Source organism: Prionailurus bengalensis, chromosome E2, assembly GCF_016509475.1.
Source record: "Prionailurus bengalensis isolate Pbe53 chromosome E2, Fcat_Pben_1.1_paternal_pri, whole genome shotgun sequence".
NCBI classification, from domain to species: domain Eukaryota; kingdom Metazoa; phylum Chordata; class Mammalia; order Carnivora; family Felidae; genus Prionailurus; species Prionailurus bengalensis.
Window position 1 is genome coordinate 20521517 of NC_057352.1, and position 19841 is coordinate 20541357.

General features: G+C 49.4%; 1 protein-coding gene across 5 annotated transcripts in view; it reads left to right on the top strand.

Annotated features, from left to right (window-relative positions):
* Positions 1-19841, top strand: part of SLC7A9 (solute carrier family 7 member 9) — a 27295-nt gene continuing 7454 nt past the window's right edge. For 3 of the 5 annotated variants that reach the window (XM_043599094.1, XM_043599096.1, XM_043599095.1), the window contains exons 1-11: positions 1-116; positions 675-832; positions 2614-2761; positions 3042-3284; positions 3656-3781; positions 4011-4110; positions 4834-4878; positions 5341-5464; positions 7012-7115; positions 13087-13183; positions 14262-14411. In XM_043599094.1, coding sequence (XP_043455029.1) covers positions 737-832; positions 2614-2761; positions 3042-3284; positions 3656-3781; positions 4011-4110; positions 4834-4878; positions 5341-5464; positions 7012-7115; positions 13087-13183; positions 14262-14411 — 1233 coding nt within the window. In that variant the 5' untranslated portion in view covers positions 1-116; positions 675-736. Of the gene's footprint in view, positions 117-674; positions 833-2613; positions 2762-3041; positions 3285-3655; positions 3782-4010; positions 4111-4833; positions 4879-5340; positions 5465-7011; positions 7116-13086; positions 13184-14261; positions 14412-19841 lie in introns of those variants that run through there. The other 2 variants (XM_043599097.1, XM_043599098.1) reach the window with 2 other exon arrangements.

The following is a 19841-nucleotide window of genomic DNA, read 5'->3' on the forward strand; positions in this document are numbered from 1 at the left end:
TACCTTCTGGCTTCCTCCACTCCTGGGCACAAGACATGGCCATTCCTAGGGCGCGACAGTGCAGACGCAGCCGCCAGCCTCGCTGGGCGGCTCCTGGACTCCGCGGGGTCAGGAAGGTAAGGCCCGAGGGGCGATGGGAAGGTTCCCTACTCTCCTGGCCAGAGGCTGAGAGGGACTTTATTTGGAGAAAGGGGACAGGAAATGACCGCCAGCTAGCGAGCCTCGAGCCGAATCTCCTCAGCATTCCATGCCCGGTCTCACTCAATGAAAAGCATCCCCTTGGCCTGCCCCAGGCGCCTCTACTCTTGGGCAACAACTACGAGGAAAGCGGTCATTCCTCACTATTGATGCCACTGAGTATATATTCCAGTATGTTCTAAGATACTTCTTTTTACTTTTGGAAAAAAGAAGGTGGAGGTAGAATGACTTTCGAGTGCATCGTTGCTGACGAGCAGGAGCTGACCGGTGGGGGCGGGGGGCCTTGGAAAAGAGCCCGGGACCCCCCCTTCCCCGTAGCGTCAACAGTGGTCGGGATGAGGTGTTAACCCTGGGACTGAGCAAGTGTACCCTAAAACAGTAGCTACTCATCTGCTTTTGGAGTCAGGCCCCACGGGCCCGGAGGGCTGCGAAGGAGAGCCCTCGCTGAGCCCGTGTCTGCATCCTGTCCACTACAGCATCTGCTGAGTCGAGGCCCATGCCCTCCTTGGAGCTGTCCTAGAACTGGCAGGAGGGGAACATGGAGGAGACAAGCCTGAGGAATCGGAGAGAAGATGAGAAGTCCATCCGGAGTATCCAGAGTAAGGAACCCAAGACCACGAGTCTCCAGAAGGAGGTAAGGTTGGTCCCTGGGCACCGGCCCTTCCCAGGTCAAGGGCAGCAAGAAGGGGCCCCGGTGAAGTCCCCGCTGATCTGCGTTGTAAAGCACATCTCTAAGTGAGCAGTTCTTTGGACGTACCTCTCTCCCTCTGGCCAGTGAACTTAGCTTTTTTTTTGCGAGGTTAACGCATGTGCTTCTGTGTGCCTGGCGAGTACCTGGAGGGGCTGGTGTTTGCCCAGACCGATGACCTCGGGGCGGGGGGGGTGGTCAGACAGGACCTTCTGATGTTGGGATCCCCTCTATAGTGTCTTTACCAAGAATCTGCCCCGTGTGTGTCCCTCGTATTCCTTCAGTGATGGGAAACTCATTCTGCTTTAGTGAGTCTAGCAGGGATGGTGAGTGTGACGTGGGTCTGACATGGATGAGCCCTCTGAGACGGAATGTATGTAGTAATGGCTCGAATTGGAGGTGCCTGCGCCCTCGAGGGGGTCAGCGTCACATGCGGCTGGCAATTGAGCTGCAGGGAAGGGGAGCTTTGTGGGGAGGGGGGAGTGGAGACAGAACGGAGCTCGATGCAGGTGGATGGGTGTGGAAGGACAGCTTCAAACTCACAGGATGAGGAAGGAGAGTTCCAGAACAAGATCAGAATGGCTTTGAGGGCCCAACTAGTGGCCTGAGCTCTGGGCGGAGCCTCCGAGAGCTCCCATGCCTGATGGCAGAGGGGATGGAGGAGGGATTTGGGGGACAGCACCACTTGACTGTGGGTTGGCCTGGGAGCTGGGGTCCCTAGGAGTGGCTAATGCATGTTCCTGCCCACCGAACAGCACAGAACTAATTCCAGGTGGTCCTCAAGTCATTCCTAAACTCAGGCAGCTTCGGGGTGAACGCTGAGGGCCTCTGGGCTGGTCAGCCACATGGGCCATTAGAGGAGAAAAGCCGAGACCAACCCGCTAGTGCACCCCGGCCCCGAGGCCAACACAAGAGCTGACCCTGCTCCCGGGCCCCTCCCCGATTGCGTGTGACCCTTGCTGGCAAGCCGCGGCTGGGGGCTTCCTTGTTCACTGGACTCAACCCGCGTAATTCCGTACGTGACGTGCAGATCTTCAGTGTTCAGTCTGATGGGTATTGACAAACTCCTCACCCTAGAAAGCTCCCTCTTGTCCCTTTCCAGGTGGACTCCCCACCCCAGCCCTGAGTTTCTATTCCCATAGGTTAGTTTTGCCTGTTCTTAAATTTCATAGGAATGGGATTCCACGGGACGTGTCCGAGGCGGGGCTTGTCGCTAGGAAGCTCATACCCTGCAAAACAGCATCAGAGAAAGTTCACAGCCCCCAGATGTTTCTGCGCCTAGAGGCCTGGGTTTCTCCCGCCTGTCCCCACCTCTGCTCCCGAGAGGCCAGGGCCCCTGGTCAGAACCCCCAGCCCTGATTTCACTGTTTGCTAAATCAGTCTTCACCGTCTGGGCGCCTTTATCAATAAGATTAGAGGTTGGGAGACTGGAACCTGAGCCGGGTCTACCCACTCTGGCTGTAGATCCCTGGACAGTCACGTGACCTTTCTGTGCCTCTATTTTCTCCTCTGTCAAATGGGGTCATGAGGCCGTGGTGAGGATGCATGGACCTGATGTAAGTGAAGCCTGGTGTTTTGCTGCAACAGCACAGGCCAGAAGCGCCTTCACCTGGGCTGCGCCGGCTGCACTGAGGGAGGGGAGGGGGGAGAGGGCTGAGGGCTGCTGTCTCGGGCCACGCGGCATCCTGGGTGGTGGCACTAATGCTCCCCCCTCCCCCACATCCAAGGTGGGCCTGCTCAGCGGCATCTGCATCATCGTGGGCACCATCATCGGCTCTGGGATCTTCATCTCCCCCAAGTCTGTGCTCAGCAACACGGAAACCGTGGGGCCCTGTCTCATCATATGGGCGGCCTGTGGGGTCCTCGCAACACTGGGTAACAAAGACGCCCCTCCCTGGCGAGCTCTCCCTGTGGAAGGTGGGCGCGGGCTGTGTGAGCACAATCTGTGTCCTGGCCTTGCTGTTGCCGGGGGTTCCTTTCGACGCCCGCGGGCAACCAGGTGTAAATTGGGCTGCTCTGGAATGAGCAATGGCCAAAACTCAGGGCGGTCTGCGGAGAGGGCCATGGTGGCCCGCATGGGCATGGCCCAGAGGGAGGGGGTGACCAGGGCCACTCCTCACCAGGGGCCTGAAGGGACCCCCTCTCTGTGTTCCAGGTGCCCTGTGCTTTGCAGAGCTTGGCACGATGATCACCAAGTCGGGGGGCGAGTACCCTTACCTGATGGAGGCCTTCGGGCCCATCCCTGCCTACCTCTTCTCCTGGACCAGCCTGTTCGTCATAAAGCCCACATCCTTTGCCATCATCTGCCTCAGCTTTTCGGAGTATGTCTGTGCGCCCTTCTATTCGGGCTGCAGTCCCCCTCCGGTTGTCGTGAAATGCCTGGCTGCCGCTGCCATCTGTGAGTACCCGAGTGTGACGCTCCGGGCTGGGGTCAGGAAAGACGCGGCACAAGGGACGTGGGAAGGCAGGCCTCGGCTCCACCATGCCCAGAAGAAGGCCGGTGGGCCTGGAGGCACTGGCGAGAAGCAGGGCACGGTCTGGTGGGGGCCCAAAGCCCTGGCGGTAGTCTGTCCCTCAAGGCAGCATTCACCTGGGGACTGGCTGCTTCTCCATGTCGTGGGACTCAGGGGTCCTCGCCAGGCACACCTGATGAATGAGGCAGTGGAGAGGACAGGATCGGGGGCAGGAGACCCTCTCAGGCCCCCAGGAAAGGAGGGAGGTGCTGAGCCCAGGGACGCACAACATCGCCCCCTCTCTGGCCCCTTCCAGTGCTCATCACCACGGTGAACTCGCTGAGCGTGCGGCTGGGGAGCTACGTCCAGAACGTGTTCACGGGGGCCAAGCTGGTGATCGTGGCCATCATCATCATCAGCGGGCTGGTCCTCCTGGCCCAAGGTGACCGGCGGCTGGAGGGGAGGGTGGGCCACTCGGAGGTTGTGCTCTGAGGCCTGTGTCTCAGAAAGCCTGGCAGGAGTTCTGCAGGAAACATCTGTGGTTTCTCTGCTTTTCAGAGTCTGTCTGATAACCTGAGGCCACAATGCCTGTCCTTCTGTCCCACGGAGATGAGGCAGGATCCCAGTGTGGTCCTCTGACACCCACAATCCACTGTCTGACTTAATTACAGGGAACACAAGGAATTTTGAGAATTCTTTTGAGGGCACAAAACTGTCCGTGGGAGCCATCAGTCTGGCATTTTATAATGGACTCTGGGCGTATGATGGATGGTAAGGTGCCCCCCATCTGGTTGGGATTTCTCAGGTACGATGCTGAAACCAAGGAAGGCAAGGACCTCCCCTTCCTCGGGCTTGCGGGGGGGACCCTGAAGTTCACCTCCACGTCTCCATTTGGTTCCGCACCCACCCCCCCCGCTTCTGTTCTCCTCGGACCCCACAGACGCTGAAACCCCGAACCCTTTCCCAGCCCCGCAGCAGGCCTGAGCTAGAAGCTTCACTGGACAGACAGGCCCAGCCGAATTGGAGGCCGTCAGAGCTGCCCAGGCACTCGATGAGGCACCAGTTCTCAGAGGCACGTCCATTGCACCCTGGGAAATACTAGGTGTAGTCGACGAGATTCCGTTTATGTTCTGTGAGGAAGAAGCGTGGCCCCCGAGGACGCTGCTCCTTCCCTCGTGCAAAGCAGCTTTCATTCTCCTTCCAGACAGTGACACTAACAGTTTTCCAAAGCAGCCTGGGGACTCGTGCCTCCCCAGTAATTCTTGAAAACTTCCATGATTCCCACAGAGGGCAAAGACTTATCACTGACAGACGTGCAGACGTTGGGGGCCCCACCATCGTGGGGCTTTCTCCAAATGACATTACCCTGGATTCCTGCAGGAGAATTTTCTCTGTGGTGGAGGGTCTTCAATGAGGCCAACCTTTACTTTGTGTTTCACAACCTTAGCAAAGAAAGTTGAAGTTATGTTACTTGTGTGCCTTTTCTTTCTCTAGGAATCAACTCAATTACATCACGGAAGAACTTAGAAACCCTTTCAGGTAGGAGAACTGAGTCAGGCGGGAGACGGTGGGCCAGCAAGCACGTTTCCCTTCCCCAAGCACCAAGTGGACCCCTTCCATACTGCAAATTGTTCCTTATGAGCTCATGTATATCCGCTCGTCAGAGCTCGGTTTTGCTGTGGCAAAGTGGAATCGTAGCAGAGAGGATGAATGAACCCCAACTTTATCCTGGGCTTATTTTGCTTTATGAACAGTTCGACCTCCCCACCCTGGAGTCTGAGAGTGGGAGGGTTCTTTCTCATTTGAAAATGTCACGTCCCACAGCCCCTGCTTGTGGGTGGGCCTCCGGAGGCAGCAGTGACCCCCGCCCACCGCAGGGAGAAGTGGACGGGCAGCTGGGTGGGTGGGAAGAAAGGACTGGACAGAGACAACAGTCTTGTGAGGCTGTCACGGGATGCTCTGTCTGACCCTGGGTCCCTGCCCCTCGCCCCGCCCCCCCAGAAACCTGCCCTTGGCCATCATCATCGGGATCCCACTGGTGACAGGCTGCTACATCCTCATGAACGTTTCCTACTTCACCGTGATGACTCCTACCGAGCTCCTGCAGTCCCAGGCGGTGGCCGTGGTGAGGACCCGGAGTCTGTGGGGAGGGTGCTGGGGTCTGTGGGAAGCTGAGATACCCGCTCGAGATGAGGGAAATAATCGTCTAGGACATGCGTGGAGGGAGGGATAGCTGTTAGGGACGGCAGCAAAGACCCAATGCCATGGAAGGCCGAGGGCAGGTGGAGGCTTCTGTCTGTGACCTGGGCACACGCACTGAGGGCGGGTGGAGCAGGGCCGGATTTCCCCGGGGTTGGGGTTTTGACAGACACACATGTGCGTGAGAAAGCGCAAGGGAGGGACGGAAGGAGGGAATCAGAACAACAGACTGCAAGTTAAGCTGGTCAAGGAGGGTCTCGATGACAAGGGGGATGGGTGTGAAGGTCCGCAGAAAAGGTGGGGAGGGCCCCACATGCTTGAGGCCTTGTGGAGCTGGGGTGGGACAGGAAATGAACTGGAAACAGGAGACAGGGAGCAGACGCCATCTTGGTTATGATGAGGTCACTGACCACCAGGACAGGTGGCTGAGGTGCAGGGAGAACAGGGTCGTGCTGAGCAAGGCGGTCAATTCCTTGACCCCTTGACTTCGGTGAGGGGCCACGGTGTTGGAAGGAAACCGGGACGAAGAATTAGGACAGGGAGGAGTGGAGAGGAGACTTCTGTTACTCAGTGTTAGACGGTGGGGGACAGTAAAGCATCCCAGAACAAAGAGCTGACTCCATACAGTTTACACAGCGTTCTATTCAGCATAGCTTCCTGACAGGGGAATCCGGCAGAGGTTGATCAAGGCTCTGCGCAGTTATTCTCTGCAAAGTCTGGGCCTTGGTCCACAGATTTGATAGAGCGAGGGATGCGCAGGAGGGCACTGGAGTGAGATCAAAGGGCTAGCATGCACCCAGTTGCCAGCCAACCTTTCATGACAACCTTGTGTCATGACCACCTGTGCACCAGGAAGGGGAAAGACCGTGTTCTAACAGAGTCCTGGGAGGGCAAAACAAGTCTCCTCCCATCCCAACCTTGGCAGGCATTTTTTTAAAAATTTTTTTAACATTTATCTATTTTTGAGACAGAGAGAGACAGAGCATGAACGGGGGAGGGGCAGAGAGAGAGAGGGAGACACAGAATCGGAAACAGGCTCCAGGCTCTGAGCCATCAGCCCAGAGCCTGACGCGGGGCTCGAACTCGCGGACTGCGAGATGGTGACCTGGCTGAAGTCGGACGCTTAACCGACTGAGCCACCCAGGCGCCCCCTTGGCAGGCATTTCTAAGGGATGTAGGTTACCGGGAACGCGTAGCCCCGGAGATCACCCAGAAAACATGAACACGACGGACAGAGGGCCAAGGATAGAGTATCATCAGCTCCGCTACAGTTCAGGAGGTGGGGGTGGGGAAGAATAAGTCGTTTTCTTCTGGAGAGGTTCTCTACTTTCTCCTCTCCCGGAGGGATTCAGAGCCAGTGCCCACCCAGGGGAGGGGGCCTGGGCCCCCCGGGGAGAGCCCAGCAGCTTCCTTGGGACCCATGGCTCCTGGGGGCTGTGCGAGACCTCAGGACTCCTCTGCTTCTCTCTGCAGACGTTCGGCGACCGCGTTCTCTACCCGGCCTCTTGGGTGGTTCCGCTGTTCGTGGCCTTTTCCACCATTGGTGCCGCAAACGGGACTTGCTTTACGGCAGGCAGGTAGGGGACCCCAGCACTCACCCTGGGGCGGTGGGGGGGGGGGGGTGGCGGTGGCAGCAGGGCCCATTCCACACTTGAGGAAAATAAGACCCAGGGTGAAAGTCCTTAGGGCTCTGCCAGGCTAACACATCATGGCATAACAGAAAACACAAAGTCTAACTGAAATTTGAGTAGAAGCTTAAAAAAAAAAGAAAAAAAGAGAAAAGAAAATCCAAAGTCCTAGAAAGGGAGCAAAAAGCTTGGCCGAGCTTACACACTGGCGCTGGACCCGGTGGCCCCACTGAAGCGAGGCCCTGGCTTCCTTGTCGGCGGGGAGCAAAGTTGCCAACTTCACCAGGCAGTATGGGGACACAGGGTGACAGGCACGCTGGGGCTACTTTTCACCTCGCCCCGTCTTTCACCTAAAAATATTTCTTGAACATCTTCCCATGTGAACATACACATAACCTAGATCAGGTAGTCCCAGCTTAGGCTTTCAGGCCACCTTTGTCACTACTCAACTCTGCCAGTGTAGCTCGAAGGCTGAGAGCTGGGGTTCCATTCTGCCCAAACTGTATCCACGCAAGCAGGCATAGCTCACCAGCCCCTGCCAATCCCCTGGACCCTCCTGGTCTAGAGAGAGTTGACAGCGGTGTTGTATTCCATTTTGCGATGTGGCACGACTTAACCTCGGCTCACGGGCTGAGCGGGGGTGGTGGTCACAAACACTGATGCAGGGAACATTCTGGAACATGTCTCTGCCCCAGTGTCCAGTGTTCTGAATGGATAGATTTCCTGAGAGTGGAATCGCCAAAGTTTCTGTGCTTACACACTCTATGCCACAAAACCTTTCTTCTGAAGCCGCCGTCAAAGCCCGGGTTGTGCTGGTCTAGCAACATTCGTTCTTCAAAAGCGTTCGGCTCTTCTGGATTCTTTGCATTTCTATAGGAATTTTAGAATCTACTTGTCAATTTCTACAAAAAGGCCCTCAAGGACCTTGATCAGGGCTGCGTGGAACCTGCAGATCAGTTTGGAGAGGGCCGCCATTTTAATGGTATTGATTTTTCTTAATCTAGGGGCAAGGACCCGCTCCCTTTATTTAGGTCTTAATTTTTTTCAAATACAGTTGTTTGAATAGTTTTTGAGTAGTTTTGAGAGTATGTGGCTTTTGCATATATTCTTTCAGATTCACCTCAAAATATTTCTTTTTTTTGCGCTCTTGTAAATGGTATTTAAAAAATTTTTTTCAGTTTCTGAGAGTTTGCTGCTAATATTGAGAAACATAATTTCAGTAGCTCCACTGAGGTTTAAATCCCATAAACTCACTTTGTAATTACACAATTCAATGATTTTAGTACATTTATTAAGCTGTGCAAATATCCTCACAGTTCATTTCTAGAACATTTCCATCACACCAAAAGTTCACTCCAGCCTAATTACCGTTAATCCCTGCTCCCACCTCCAGCCCTAGACTACCACTGACCCGCCCCTGTGTCTATAACTTTGCATTTTCTAGACAGTTCACTTAAATGGAGTGATACAATATGCCATTTGCATCTGGCTTTCTTTCACTCAGCATATGAGTTTTGAGGCTCATCCATGGCATAGCATATACCTGCTCGTTCCTTTCACCTGCTGAATCCTATGCCACTGTCTGGATATACCACAGTTTGTTTATCCATTCACGGGTAGATGGAGGTTTGCATTGCTTCGAGTCTGGGCTATCATGAACACTGCTGCTATGAATTCACACATGGGTTTGTGCGGACATATGTTTTCATTTCTCTTAGATTCCCAGGACTAGAACTGCGGGCTAATATAGATCTGCGATCAACTTTTACAGAAATGGCTTAACTGTTTTCCAAGTTGGTTGTCTCATTTTAATTTCTATTAGCAATACATGAGCATTCCAGTTTCTCTACATCCTCACTAACACTTGGTGTTGTCTTTTTAATTACAGTCTTTTGAGTGGATATTATGTCATTGTGGTTTTAACTGCATTTCCTTAATTACTAATGATACTGAGCATCTTTTTATGTGATTAGCCATTCATGTATCTTCTGATGAAATATCTATTCAAATCTTTTGTCCAATTTTTATTTTTTATGTTTTCAATGTTTGTTTATTTTTGAGAGAGACAGTAACAGATTGTGAGTGGGGAAGGGGCAGAGAGAGAGGGAGACACAGAATCTGAGGCAGGCTCCAGGCTCTGAGCTGTCAGCACAGAGCCCGACATGGGGCTCAAACCCACAAACCGTGAGATCATGACCTGAGCTGATGTCGGACGCTTAACTAACCGAGCCACTCAGGTGCCCCTTTTGTACACTTTTTAAATTGGGCCATTTGTCATCTTATTGAGTTGTAAGAATTCTTTATATATTATGGATACAAGTCCTTTATCAGGTATCTGACTTACACATATTTTCTCCCAGTCTGTGGCTTGTCATTTTTTTTTTAATGTTTATTTTGAGAGAGAGAGAGAGAGAGAGAGAGCACACCCACGCACATGAGCTGGGGAGAGGCAGGGGCAGAGGGAGAGAGAGGGAGAACCCCAAGCAGGCTCCGTCCGCACTGTCAGCACAGAGCCCTATGGAAGGTTTGATCTCACAAACTGTGGGATCATAACCTGAGCTGAAATCAAAAGTCCAACGCTTAACCCACTGAGCCACCCAGGCTCCCCAACTTCTCTTTCTTAATGGTGTTTTTGAAATGCACGTTTTAAACTTTGACAAAGCCCAGTTTGTCACCGTTCATGTGTCACGCTTTTGTTGCCATATCTAAGAGCCTTTGCGCAAGCCAAAGTCACAAAGATTTTTTTTCTTTTGTTTTACCCTAGAAGTTCTATATTCTATAGGCGTAGCCCTCACATTTAGGTTTATGATCCATTTTGAGTTAATTCTGTATCATTCATGTGCCTGTGCAGCTTGGGGGTGGCCTGGGACTTGTGCTGTACTGAATTCTGTTGGAGAGAATTTATTGTGGGGTCAAACCTAAGATTTTTGCTTCCTGGTTTCTGAGTTTCCTATCTCACATAGACAAACTTTTCGCCTTTCAATAACACCTACCCGTGTTTTCTTCCAGCATTTTACTTTAGCTCTTTGATCAATCTGGAATGTATTTTGATTTGAGGCATAAATCTCACTCCTCCCCCTGCCCCCAACCTCTACCTGTTGTCCCAGATCCTGTTGATAGTCCGACCTTTCCCCTACTGGTTTGAATGATACCGCTATGCCCAGCATGCCGGGTTCACTCCATATCACCCATGGGCCCTGTCCTGGGCTATCACTGCGTGCAGACGCTTCCCAGCTCTGGCCACACAACATTGGGGAGAACCAGTGCTCCCATGTCAGTGCTCCACTCCTCCTTGCCTGCTCAGCCTTCCAGCCACACTTGCAGTGATGGTCTCCAGTTCCAAAAGTCCTGCTTGCTTTCTGAGCACTTGGAATTTACGGAGGGCTGTAAGCACTGAGGGGTCTACAGTGTGAGGTCACAGCGCCACCTGTCTCCTTCCATCTGGCAACTCCTTTATTCCCAGTTTCACTGGCTTGTTATGGGAACTAATCCGACGCCCTGTTTATGTCGTTTTCAAAGTTCAAATACGTACTTTTAATAGACAGGGCCCTTTGGCCTTTGTATTCCTGACTTGCGATTTTATCGTATTGTTGTCAGAGTGTGGGATCTTTATGACCTCACTTCTTCGGAAGCTTTAAGCCTTCCTTTGTGGCTTACTGCAGTCTTTATAAATGCTTCCTAGGGTCTGCAAAATAAGGTGTATTGTGTTCCCGCCGTCTGGATTTTTTATATCATCAAGCTTGTGCCTTGACCGTTCGAATCTTCTGCTCTCGGGGGATTTGTCAAGTTTGGCCTTCTCTCTCAAGGGCTCCTGTTTTTTGTAGTTTCTGGGTAGACGGCTTCCGTTTTCAGAGAAAATTCTTTTTGCCTTACGTTCTGTATTGTCCGATACTGATACTGCGGTCGCTGCAAGCTTTAGGATGCTGCTTTTGGTAACACATCCCCCAACCCTTGTATCTTCCACACTCAGCGGCGACGGCGGGCTCTGGCTTGTCTCTTTCAACAAGCCCCCCCGGGGCATCTCGGGCAAAGCCAGCGGCCTCTGGTCACATTTGACGTGATTAGTATTGCAGTGGGACTAATCTCCAAATATCGTGGGGTTTTCTGGCTTTAAAAAAAAAATCATATCCTGATTATCCATCAAATGTCGTTTTTTTCTTCTGCTGAGGTGGAAGTTGTATTTCTATTCTTTTAGCAATTACCCAGCAAATTGAACTCGAACACCTAAGAGTCTACTAGCCTCTCTGTTCTCTCCCCTCTCCCGCAAGGGCTCTCCCTTTCACATCGTCCAGTAGGTGAGCTCCACCTCGTCTGTCAACCTGCCACGTGCAGGACAAAAATTAAAGATCCAATACTTACGATGGGGTTCGTGAGCAAACGGCTGAGAAAGAATTCCTGAAACGCGTTTGGTGCAAAAAGGTGATTTTATTAAAGCACGGGGACAGGACCCAAGGCAGAAAGAGCTGCACCGGGGTTGGGAGGAGTGACTGATTATATACTTTTAAGCAAGTTTCGAAGGAATTTGGAAGCAAGGCTTTCAGGACCTTGAGGGGCTAGCTGCTGTTAAGATAAGGTTACTTTTAGTCTTTAATCGAACATCAACGTGAAGGCACTAAGGCAGTTCCTCGAGGAAGGTCACACTCTGCACGTTTCCATCGGTGGTGTGTATCAGTGGGCTGCAAGCTGTAAGGAGATTTCATTGAAGCTACGTTTCTCTTGCCTTTGTCTCCCTCGTCACTCACATACATACCAACGTGTTTTACTGCTGTTTCCTTAACGTTGCTTCTTCAATCAACTCCTTCTGAGTTCAGTCCCTGTTTGTTTGTTGGAGTAGACTTCTGAATAGTTTCCAATGAGGAACGGAGAGCAGAAAATGTGCCGTAGTTATTGTTTACCTACACATGTACTTACTAAGTCCGTCGTCTTGAATGGTAGTTTAGCTGCACAGCACAGGAATCTGAAAACCAATTTCCCTCATCGCCGAAAAGATTCTCATTCCACGTCTGTTATGATTTTGCGTGTCTTAATTTTGTAGCTAATCTTTTAAATTCGGAAGCTTAAAATTTTTTTTCCTTCCACTATAATATTTGTATCTGGGTATGCTTTTTTTTTTTTTTTTTTTTTTTTTTTTTTGTCTAGAGCTGGATTTAATTTGAAAGTTGTTTTTCAATTCCATGAAAGCTCTCTGCCCTTCTTTGAGTTTGCCTTACCCCGTTTAATATATTTGGGCTTCTTCCTGTTTCTTAATTTCCTGTCTGCATTTTCCATTTCTCTACACTTCGTAACTCAGATCTGGTTTCTAATTTATTTTTTTCACTGGTACCTCGTATATCAGTTATTGATTCTTAAATTATGGTAATTTTGTATTTTTTAGAAATTTTTGGCATTTCCGCTTTTTCAACATTTTAAACCTCGTCTTTCAGATTACTGAATCACCAGGAGTTCTTGGGGGCGGGGAGTCTAAGCTACTTGTTTGCAGTCTGCTGACCCACCCTTAACGTGTTTTGGTTCAGGTTTTGAAATATGAAAATTCTGTACAGCTTGGATTTAGGGAGTGCCAGGCTCCCCTGTGTTTGCTTCTGTCGCGTGCTCTGAGCACCGGGGTCCACTGCCCCTAGACTGGTTTTTCCATTTGCTTCTTGCCTAACTTTTGAGGACACAGAGCAGGTCGAGTCTCCCCCCAGGGCAGCCCCCTGCTCTTCCCCATTCATGTGACCCATGGTACCAGGATGCATTGCTCTCAGGAGCATTTAACCGCTTCACCTACTTCCCCCAAACTCACTCACCCCCAGAGACCGACTCCCACTGACAGCACCAGGTTCCGATTCAGTCCCTTTCTCCGTGGCCTTGGTGGTGAAGCCCAGTGATGGCACGACAGTCTGCACGCCCATCCACGGGTGCCGTATTATCACTTTTCCAGACTTGTGTATGTGGCGGGCCGGGAAGGCCACATGCTTAAAGTGCTCTCCTACATCAGCGTCAGGCGCCTGACTCCAGCCCCTGCCATCATCTTTTATGTAAGTATGAATTCCGCCATGAAAACACCCTCTTAAAGACAGAGGGGCCCTGAAGTAAATCAGTATTGCTAAGCCCAGTGGTTTTCCAAAGGCCCAGGTTCCGTTAGTCCTCAGCATGAAACAGGTATATGAAACAAGTTACCCAACGCCTGCTCCTCCTTCTGAGTTGATCCAGGAGACACTGTTGGACTCTTCCAACCTTGTACCCTCCGTGAGTCTTACAGGTACATTTGTATGTCTGGATCCCTGCTAGCAAACTATACCAAAGCCCACTAGCTTACAGGGAAGGAGAATAAGGCATTTAATGAGGTGCCTGGTAACTGCTTCTTGTTATGACCCAGGAATTTAGACGGCATGGCATCGTTGAGCACTAGAGGAAGCCCTGTGACATCTTCTGATTGGAGTTTCTCAGTAGGGGACAGTCCCTGGTCCTGTGCAACTGTCTCTAGTACCTATGGTCTCTATGGACCATCCAAGCCCAACCTCGGGGCCAGACTCCTTCCACCTCTTATGGAGAACATTGCTCTCCATAAGCCTACACGCTTTGAAGATGAGGAGAGGGCCCAAATCACAAAGCCTAGGCCACACAGCCGAAGGCAGGGCGGGGTCAGACTAAGGCTGTGTTGCAGCCCCCGGCCCTTTCCCCTGGCAAAGACTTTCCCGTGGGAAAACGTATCAGAACACTGGAGAGGTGCCTGGCTGGCTCAGCTGGTAGAGCCTGTGGCTCTTGATCTGGGAGTTGTGAGTTCAAGCTCCACAGTGGGAATAGAGATCACTCAGAAAAGTAAAATCTTATCAAGAAAAAAAATTTTTTTAAGAAATCTGGTGTGATAAACATGTGTGTTTTGTTCTCCCCCTGCTTGAAACTGCAACTTCACCGAGTTCTTTCCATCAGGCCTCGGGGAGAACACCCATCACAGCCAAAGACTAGTTTAACCCCACCTATATGGGATATGTAGGTTTCTGTCATGCAGACCGTTCCATCCACAGGAAGCACGGCTTCCTTAGCCTCCTGTGAAGGGACAGGGACCACGTTTTATGTACAAGTGACCGAAGAATTCACTCTTCTTTCCACTAGGGCATCATAGCAACTATTTATATCATCCCTGGTGACATAAACTCATTGGTCAATTACTTCAGTTTTGCTGCATGGCTGTTTTATGGCCTGACGATTCTGGGATTGGTTGTCATGAGGTTTACAAAGAAAGACCTGGAAAGGCCTATCAAGGTAAGTTTCGTTGCCTCAAATGTCACAGGTGGCTTTGATTTCTTGAAACGGATTACAGGTAACTACACTTTAAAATCTAGGGGTATGCTTTCTATTCCCAACCGGAGTGGAGTTTGCTCCTGATTTCTGGCCCCAGACCCGTTCCTGTGCAGGCAGCCACTAATAGTCCACATCTGCGAACTGTCTGGGGCTCCCTCCCTGCACAGCTCCCCGAGGTGGGTCTAAGAAGAATTTATTTTGTTTTGCTTCTGTTAGGGGCTTTTTGTTTTGCTTTGGAAACAACAATACGATTGAATTCTTATAAGAGCAAATGCAGATATAAGAAAAAGGTGGGGGGGGGGTGCGGCGCCTGGGTGGCTCGGTCGGTGAAGTGTCCGACTTTGGCTCAGGTCACGATCTCACAGTTCGTGGGTTCGAGCCCCACATCGGGCCCTGTGCTGACAGCTCAGAGCCTGGACCCTGCTTCAGATTCTCTGTCTGCCCTCCCCCCCAACTTGTGCTCTCAAAAAAAAAGTTAAAAAAAAAAACTTCTTAAAAAAAAAAACAAGGTAGGAAAGCTGAGGACTTAAGTAACTAGGACAAGAACAGGATCATGTCTTTAGCTTTAGGATGTTGTTTCAGAAGTGTGCCTGGTGGTCTTTCTGGCACTGAAGCCTGCCTGTGGCCAAGTCTCTGAAGTCAGCGGAGACATGGAATTTGGCATTTCCACTTCCATCAGGTCACCTGGCAAGCAAAATCATGATGGTAGAGCAGATTTTTTTTTTTTTTAAAGGAGATTGAAGTTTATTGACTATAGCACAAGAGAGCAACGGGCAGGTCAGCAAAGCAGAGGCTGTCTGCTGGTGGAACAGATTTTTTCATCTGTACAAAATCCCTCAAACAAAAGGTATTTGGCAGAAAATAACAAAGGAGGTAGGGGAAAAAGGATCTAACACACACGTACAGTTGGAGTCCCCGATGAATGAAATAAAAGCAACAGAATTCTTTTTTAAAATTTGTTTTAGATTTATTTTTGAGAGAGGGCACGCAATAGAGTGGGGGAGGGACAGAGAGAGGAGGAGACAGAGAATCTGAAGCGGACTCTGTGCTGACAGCAGGGAGCCTGATGGGGGCTCAGACTCACAAACTGTGGGATCGTGACCTGAGCCAAAGGCGGATGCTTAACCGACTGAGCCACCCAGGTGCCCCAAGCAACAGGATTCTTAAGAACTGTAATTCAAGGAACGTGTATTAGGGTCGGAAAAACAGAAGGGGGACCGAGAGAGGAAGGGATTGGAATCAGCATACCAGAAGTCGTATGACATCACTTACAGACTCAGAACTAGAAGGGGCAACCGGGAAATGTATTCTGATTGAACTCTGCAGCTCTAGAAGATCATGCTGTGAGTGTCCACTCCCTCCTCTTTCCTCCCCCGACCCCAGTCCACTTACAAAGGAAAGAAATTAATACGGGCACCAAAATTCTCATCAGCCACACTTCATATCCCGAGACAGTGGAGCAACCAATTTCTGGCGTTCAGAGAGAGAAAATATTAGCCAAAGATTTTATATCCAAACTGACCTCGAAGAATAAACTTACCAATATGAAACACCTCAACGCATGGACTGTTGCATGAGAACTTTGGGAGGAACCACCTAGAGAATGAGCTTCAGAAACCAAAAAGTTTGTGGCCCAGAACCGGACTCAGTGACGGCAGACAGGGAGACAAAATATCAAGCCCTGACAATTTGATGCAAGATGGAAGAGAAAGCCTATGAAAGCGTGCCGGGTAAGGAAAGCACGCCAACAAGACTGCCCCGGGGTGCCATCTGGAATTAGACGTGGGGAGGAAAGAGAAGAATCCCTAGCTAATTCCATTACTGCTTATTATAGACACTATGGAACAAAGAGATTGTAAGGAGGGTACGGTGTGATATCTTCTATTTATAATGGTAACTCTCGGAACAAAAACAGCATTTATAGATCCCAAAAGTTATATCCAAAATACATACACACACACACACACACACACACAGACCATATTGTAAAAGACCCTCTCTAGAAAGACTTGAAACAAATCAGAATATCTGCCTGGTTAACATTTTCTTGGTAGGAGGCATATTAGGGTGATTTGCTGTTACTCTTGGTTTTTTTGCTTATTACAACTTTTTAACACCCCCAAACTTTCTAGAATCTATAAATCTCTTCATAGTCCCATTTCCAGCTGCTAGTTGTGTGGGAAAATAATAATATTTAAGTCCCCAAATGTAATACGATGTTTTCAAGACGTGTGAGCAAAGTTTCAAATTGCGCTCCAAATCCAACACAAGTCAGAATCGCGTGTACGCACAGTGAAAAGTGAGAGTCACGTGCCCTCAGGTGCTGGGAGACCGCGTTACTGGGCGAACGGTAACCACTTGTTAACAACCAGATTCACTGGTTGGTCACCAGGAGATCACTTTTAAAGCAGTTTACTTCCTGGTGTAATGCATGCGTTTATATGCATTTGCTGTGTTTTAGTTACATTTGAGGACACTGGTTGGGAATCTGGCGTTTCCTGTGATACGTGGTATTTTTTCCCCCGTTTAAAATAAGAGAAACAGGCCTCAGGTGAGAGTTTTCCCACCGAATGTCACTCTTCAAGGGCGGAAAACTGACAGTAAGTAGCAGTCTGCATAAAGGAATATAAAACAATGTGGAGCCCAAACCTGTCAGTTACATGAATAAGCTAATCTATTCAGTTTACGTGAGTTTAAATCAACCATTAAAAGAAAAAGACTTTTCAGAGAGCGCCTGTGTGGCTTAGTCAGGGGCCGGCTCTTGATTCTGGCTCAGGTCCTGATCTCACGGTTCCCGAGATCAAGATCCGAGTTGGGCTCTGTGCTGACAGTGCGGAGCCTGCTTGGGATGTTCTCTCCCCCTCTCTCTCTCTCCCCCTCCCCTGCTCGCCTTTTCTCTCTAAAAATACATAAACATTAAAAAAAAAAAAAAAAGATTTCTCAGGCAGCTTTACAAAGCTGTGAAAAATTAAAAGGATATCAGCAAATGAAAACACACAGACAACAGGATTTGTGATCTCAGCAAACAGGCACCAAGGCCCAAAGCACACTTCAGTGTCCTTCGTAATGCGAAGTGCTTCAGTGATGCTGAAGGCTAAAATCCACAATAAAGAGATCACAGGTATGAAAACCTAGTCACCAGATCACACGGTAGTCATTTTCATGAAGCAGCAACCTCAGAAAGTACAGCTAGACACACACACACACCCTAACAGGAGACTTTAAAGTGGCTCCCTTCAGGGACGCCTGGGTGGCTCAGTCAGTTAAGCGTCTGACTTCAGCCAAGTGTGATCTCACAGCTTGGGGGTTTGAGCTCTGGGCTGACAGCTCGGAGCCTGGAGCCTGCTTCAGAGTCTCTGTCTCCCTCTCTCTCCGCCCCTCCCCTGCTCATGCTCTCTCCTAAAAATAAACAAGCATTAAAACACATTTTTCACGTGTCTCCCTTAAGTCCCAGACAGACCCAGACATCGCACTGGTACATGTGACAAGCCCTAAACAGCAGAACAAGGCAGATGTCAGAGACCATATCAGACTGTGAGGCCCCAAAATAGCAAACACACCTTTTCAAGTGCATATGGGAGAGGGCTGAAAACTGACAGTCTTTGATGCCACAAAGAAAACCTTGAAAAAATTAGAAGTAAGGGCAAACCACATCTATCTCAATATCTTAATGCAATGACACAGGAAAGTCATCTTTAAAAATTAAGCTTTTCAACCCAACAGGAAATAGGAAATGAAAGTACACAATTTCCTAAAAATGACAGTAAAAATAAGACATAATCTTAGGATCGGTGCTCTGAGAAAGTTTCGTTGCATTAAATACAACAATAAACATGAAAACAGGCAACTCAAAAAGCAAGAGAAGGAACAACAAAGAAAACCGAGAATGTAGAAGGAATGAATGAACATGAAAGACTTTAAGATTTTTAATTGGATTATCTGGTTTTTGGAATTTCCCTGAGAATTAGTTTTAGTAACTTTACATTTTCCTAGAAAATTGTCCATTTCGTTGACTTTATTTACACTGAGTTGTACAAATTAGTTTTACGATTAAAAAAAATTCCCATGTTCTGGAGATTATTTCCCCATTTTTGTTTCTTATTTGTGTGTTTGTGCCCTCATTTTTTAAAAGGTTACCCACAGGGGCACCTGGCTGGCTCTGTCAGTACAGCCTGCACTCTTCATCTTGGGATTGTAAGTTCAAGCCCCATGTTGGGTATAGAGATTACTTAAAATCTTAAAAAAAAAAAATTTTTTTAACGTCAATTCATTTTTGAGAGACAGAGACAGAGTGTGAGCGGGGGAAGGGCAGAGAGAGAGAGGGAGACACAGAATCCGAAGCAGGCTCCGGGCTCTGAGCTGTCAGCACAGAGCCCGATGCGGGGCTCGAACCCAACGAACCGCGAGGGTCAGATCGTGACCTGAGCTGAAGGCGGGCACTTAACCAACTGAGCCACCCAGGTGCCCTGACCTGAGATTACTTAAAATCTTTAAAAATAAAAATAAAAGGTTAGCTACAGATTGTTTTATTGATTTTTCAAATTATTTCTATCAACTATAATACTCATACCAAAGCTAGCACAAAAAAGGGGAAAAAGAAAATCATAGACTAATCTCACTTTTCAATAACAGCTATAAAATTTTTTTTAATTTTTTTTTAACGTTTATTTATTATTGAGAGACAGAGTGTGAGCAGGGGAGGGGCAGAGAGAGAGGGAGACACACAGTCTGAAGCAGGATCCAGGCTCCGAGCCTGCAGCACAGAGCCCAATGCAGGGCTCGAACTTACAAACTGCCAGATCATGACCTGAGCTGAAGTCAGACACTTAACTGACTGAGCCACACAGGCATCCCTAAAATTCTTAAATAAAACTGTTTAACAAATAGAACATAATTACATTAAAAAGATAATATATCATGAGGCGCCTGGGTGGCTTAGTCGGTTAAGCATCTGACTTCGGCTCAGGTCATCATCTCACAGTTTGTGAGTTCGAGCCCCGCGTCGGGCACTGTGCTGACAGCTCAGAACCTGGAGCCCACTTCAGATTCTGTGTCTCCTCCTCTCTGCCCCTCCCCTGCTCATGCTCTGTCTCTCAATAATAAACGTGAAAAAAAAAATTTTTTTTTAAAGATAGCATGTCATGACTAGGTCATGTCTGTGCAAGAACAGCTAAAGCTCAGAAAATCTACTCTCTCCCAAAATACATAAACATTAAAAGGGGGGAGGGTGGCTCAGTCGGTTGAGTGTCCAACTCTTGATGTCATCTCAGGTCATGGTCTCGCGGCTCGTGAGACTGAGCCCCATGTCTGGCTTTGCACTGGCAGCACAGAGCCTGCTTGGGAGTCTCTCTCTCTCTTCCTCTGCCCCTACACTGCTGGTGCTCACGCTCT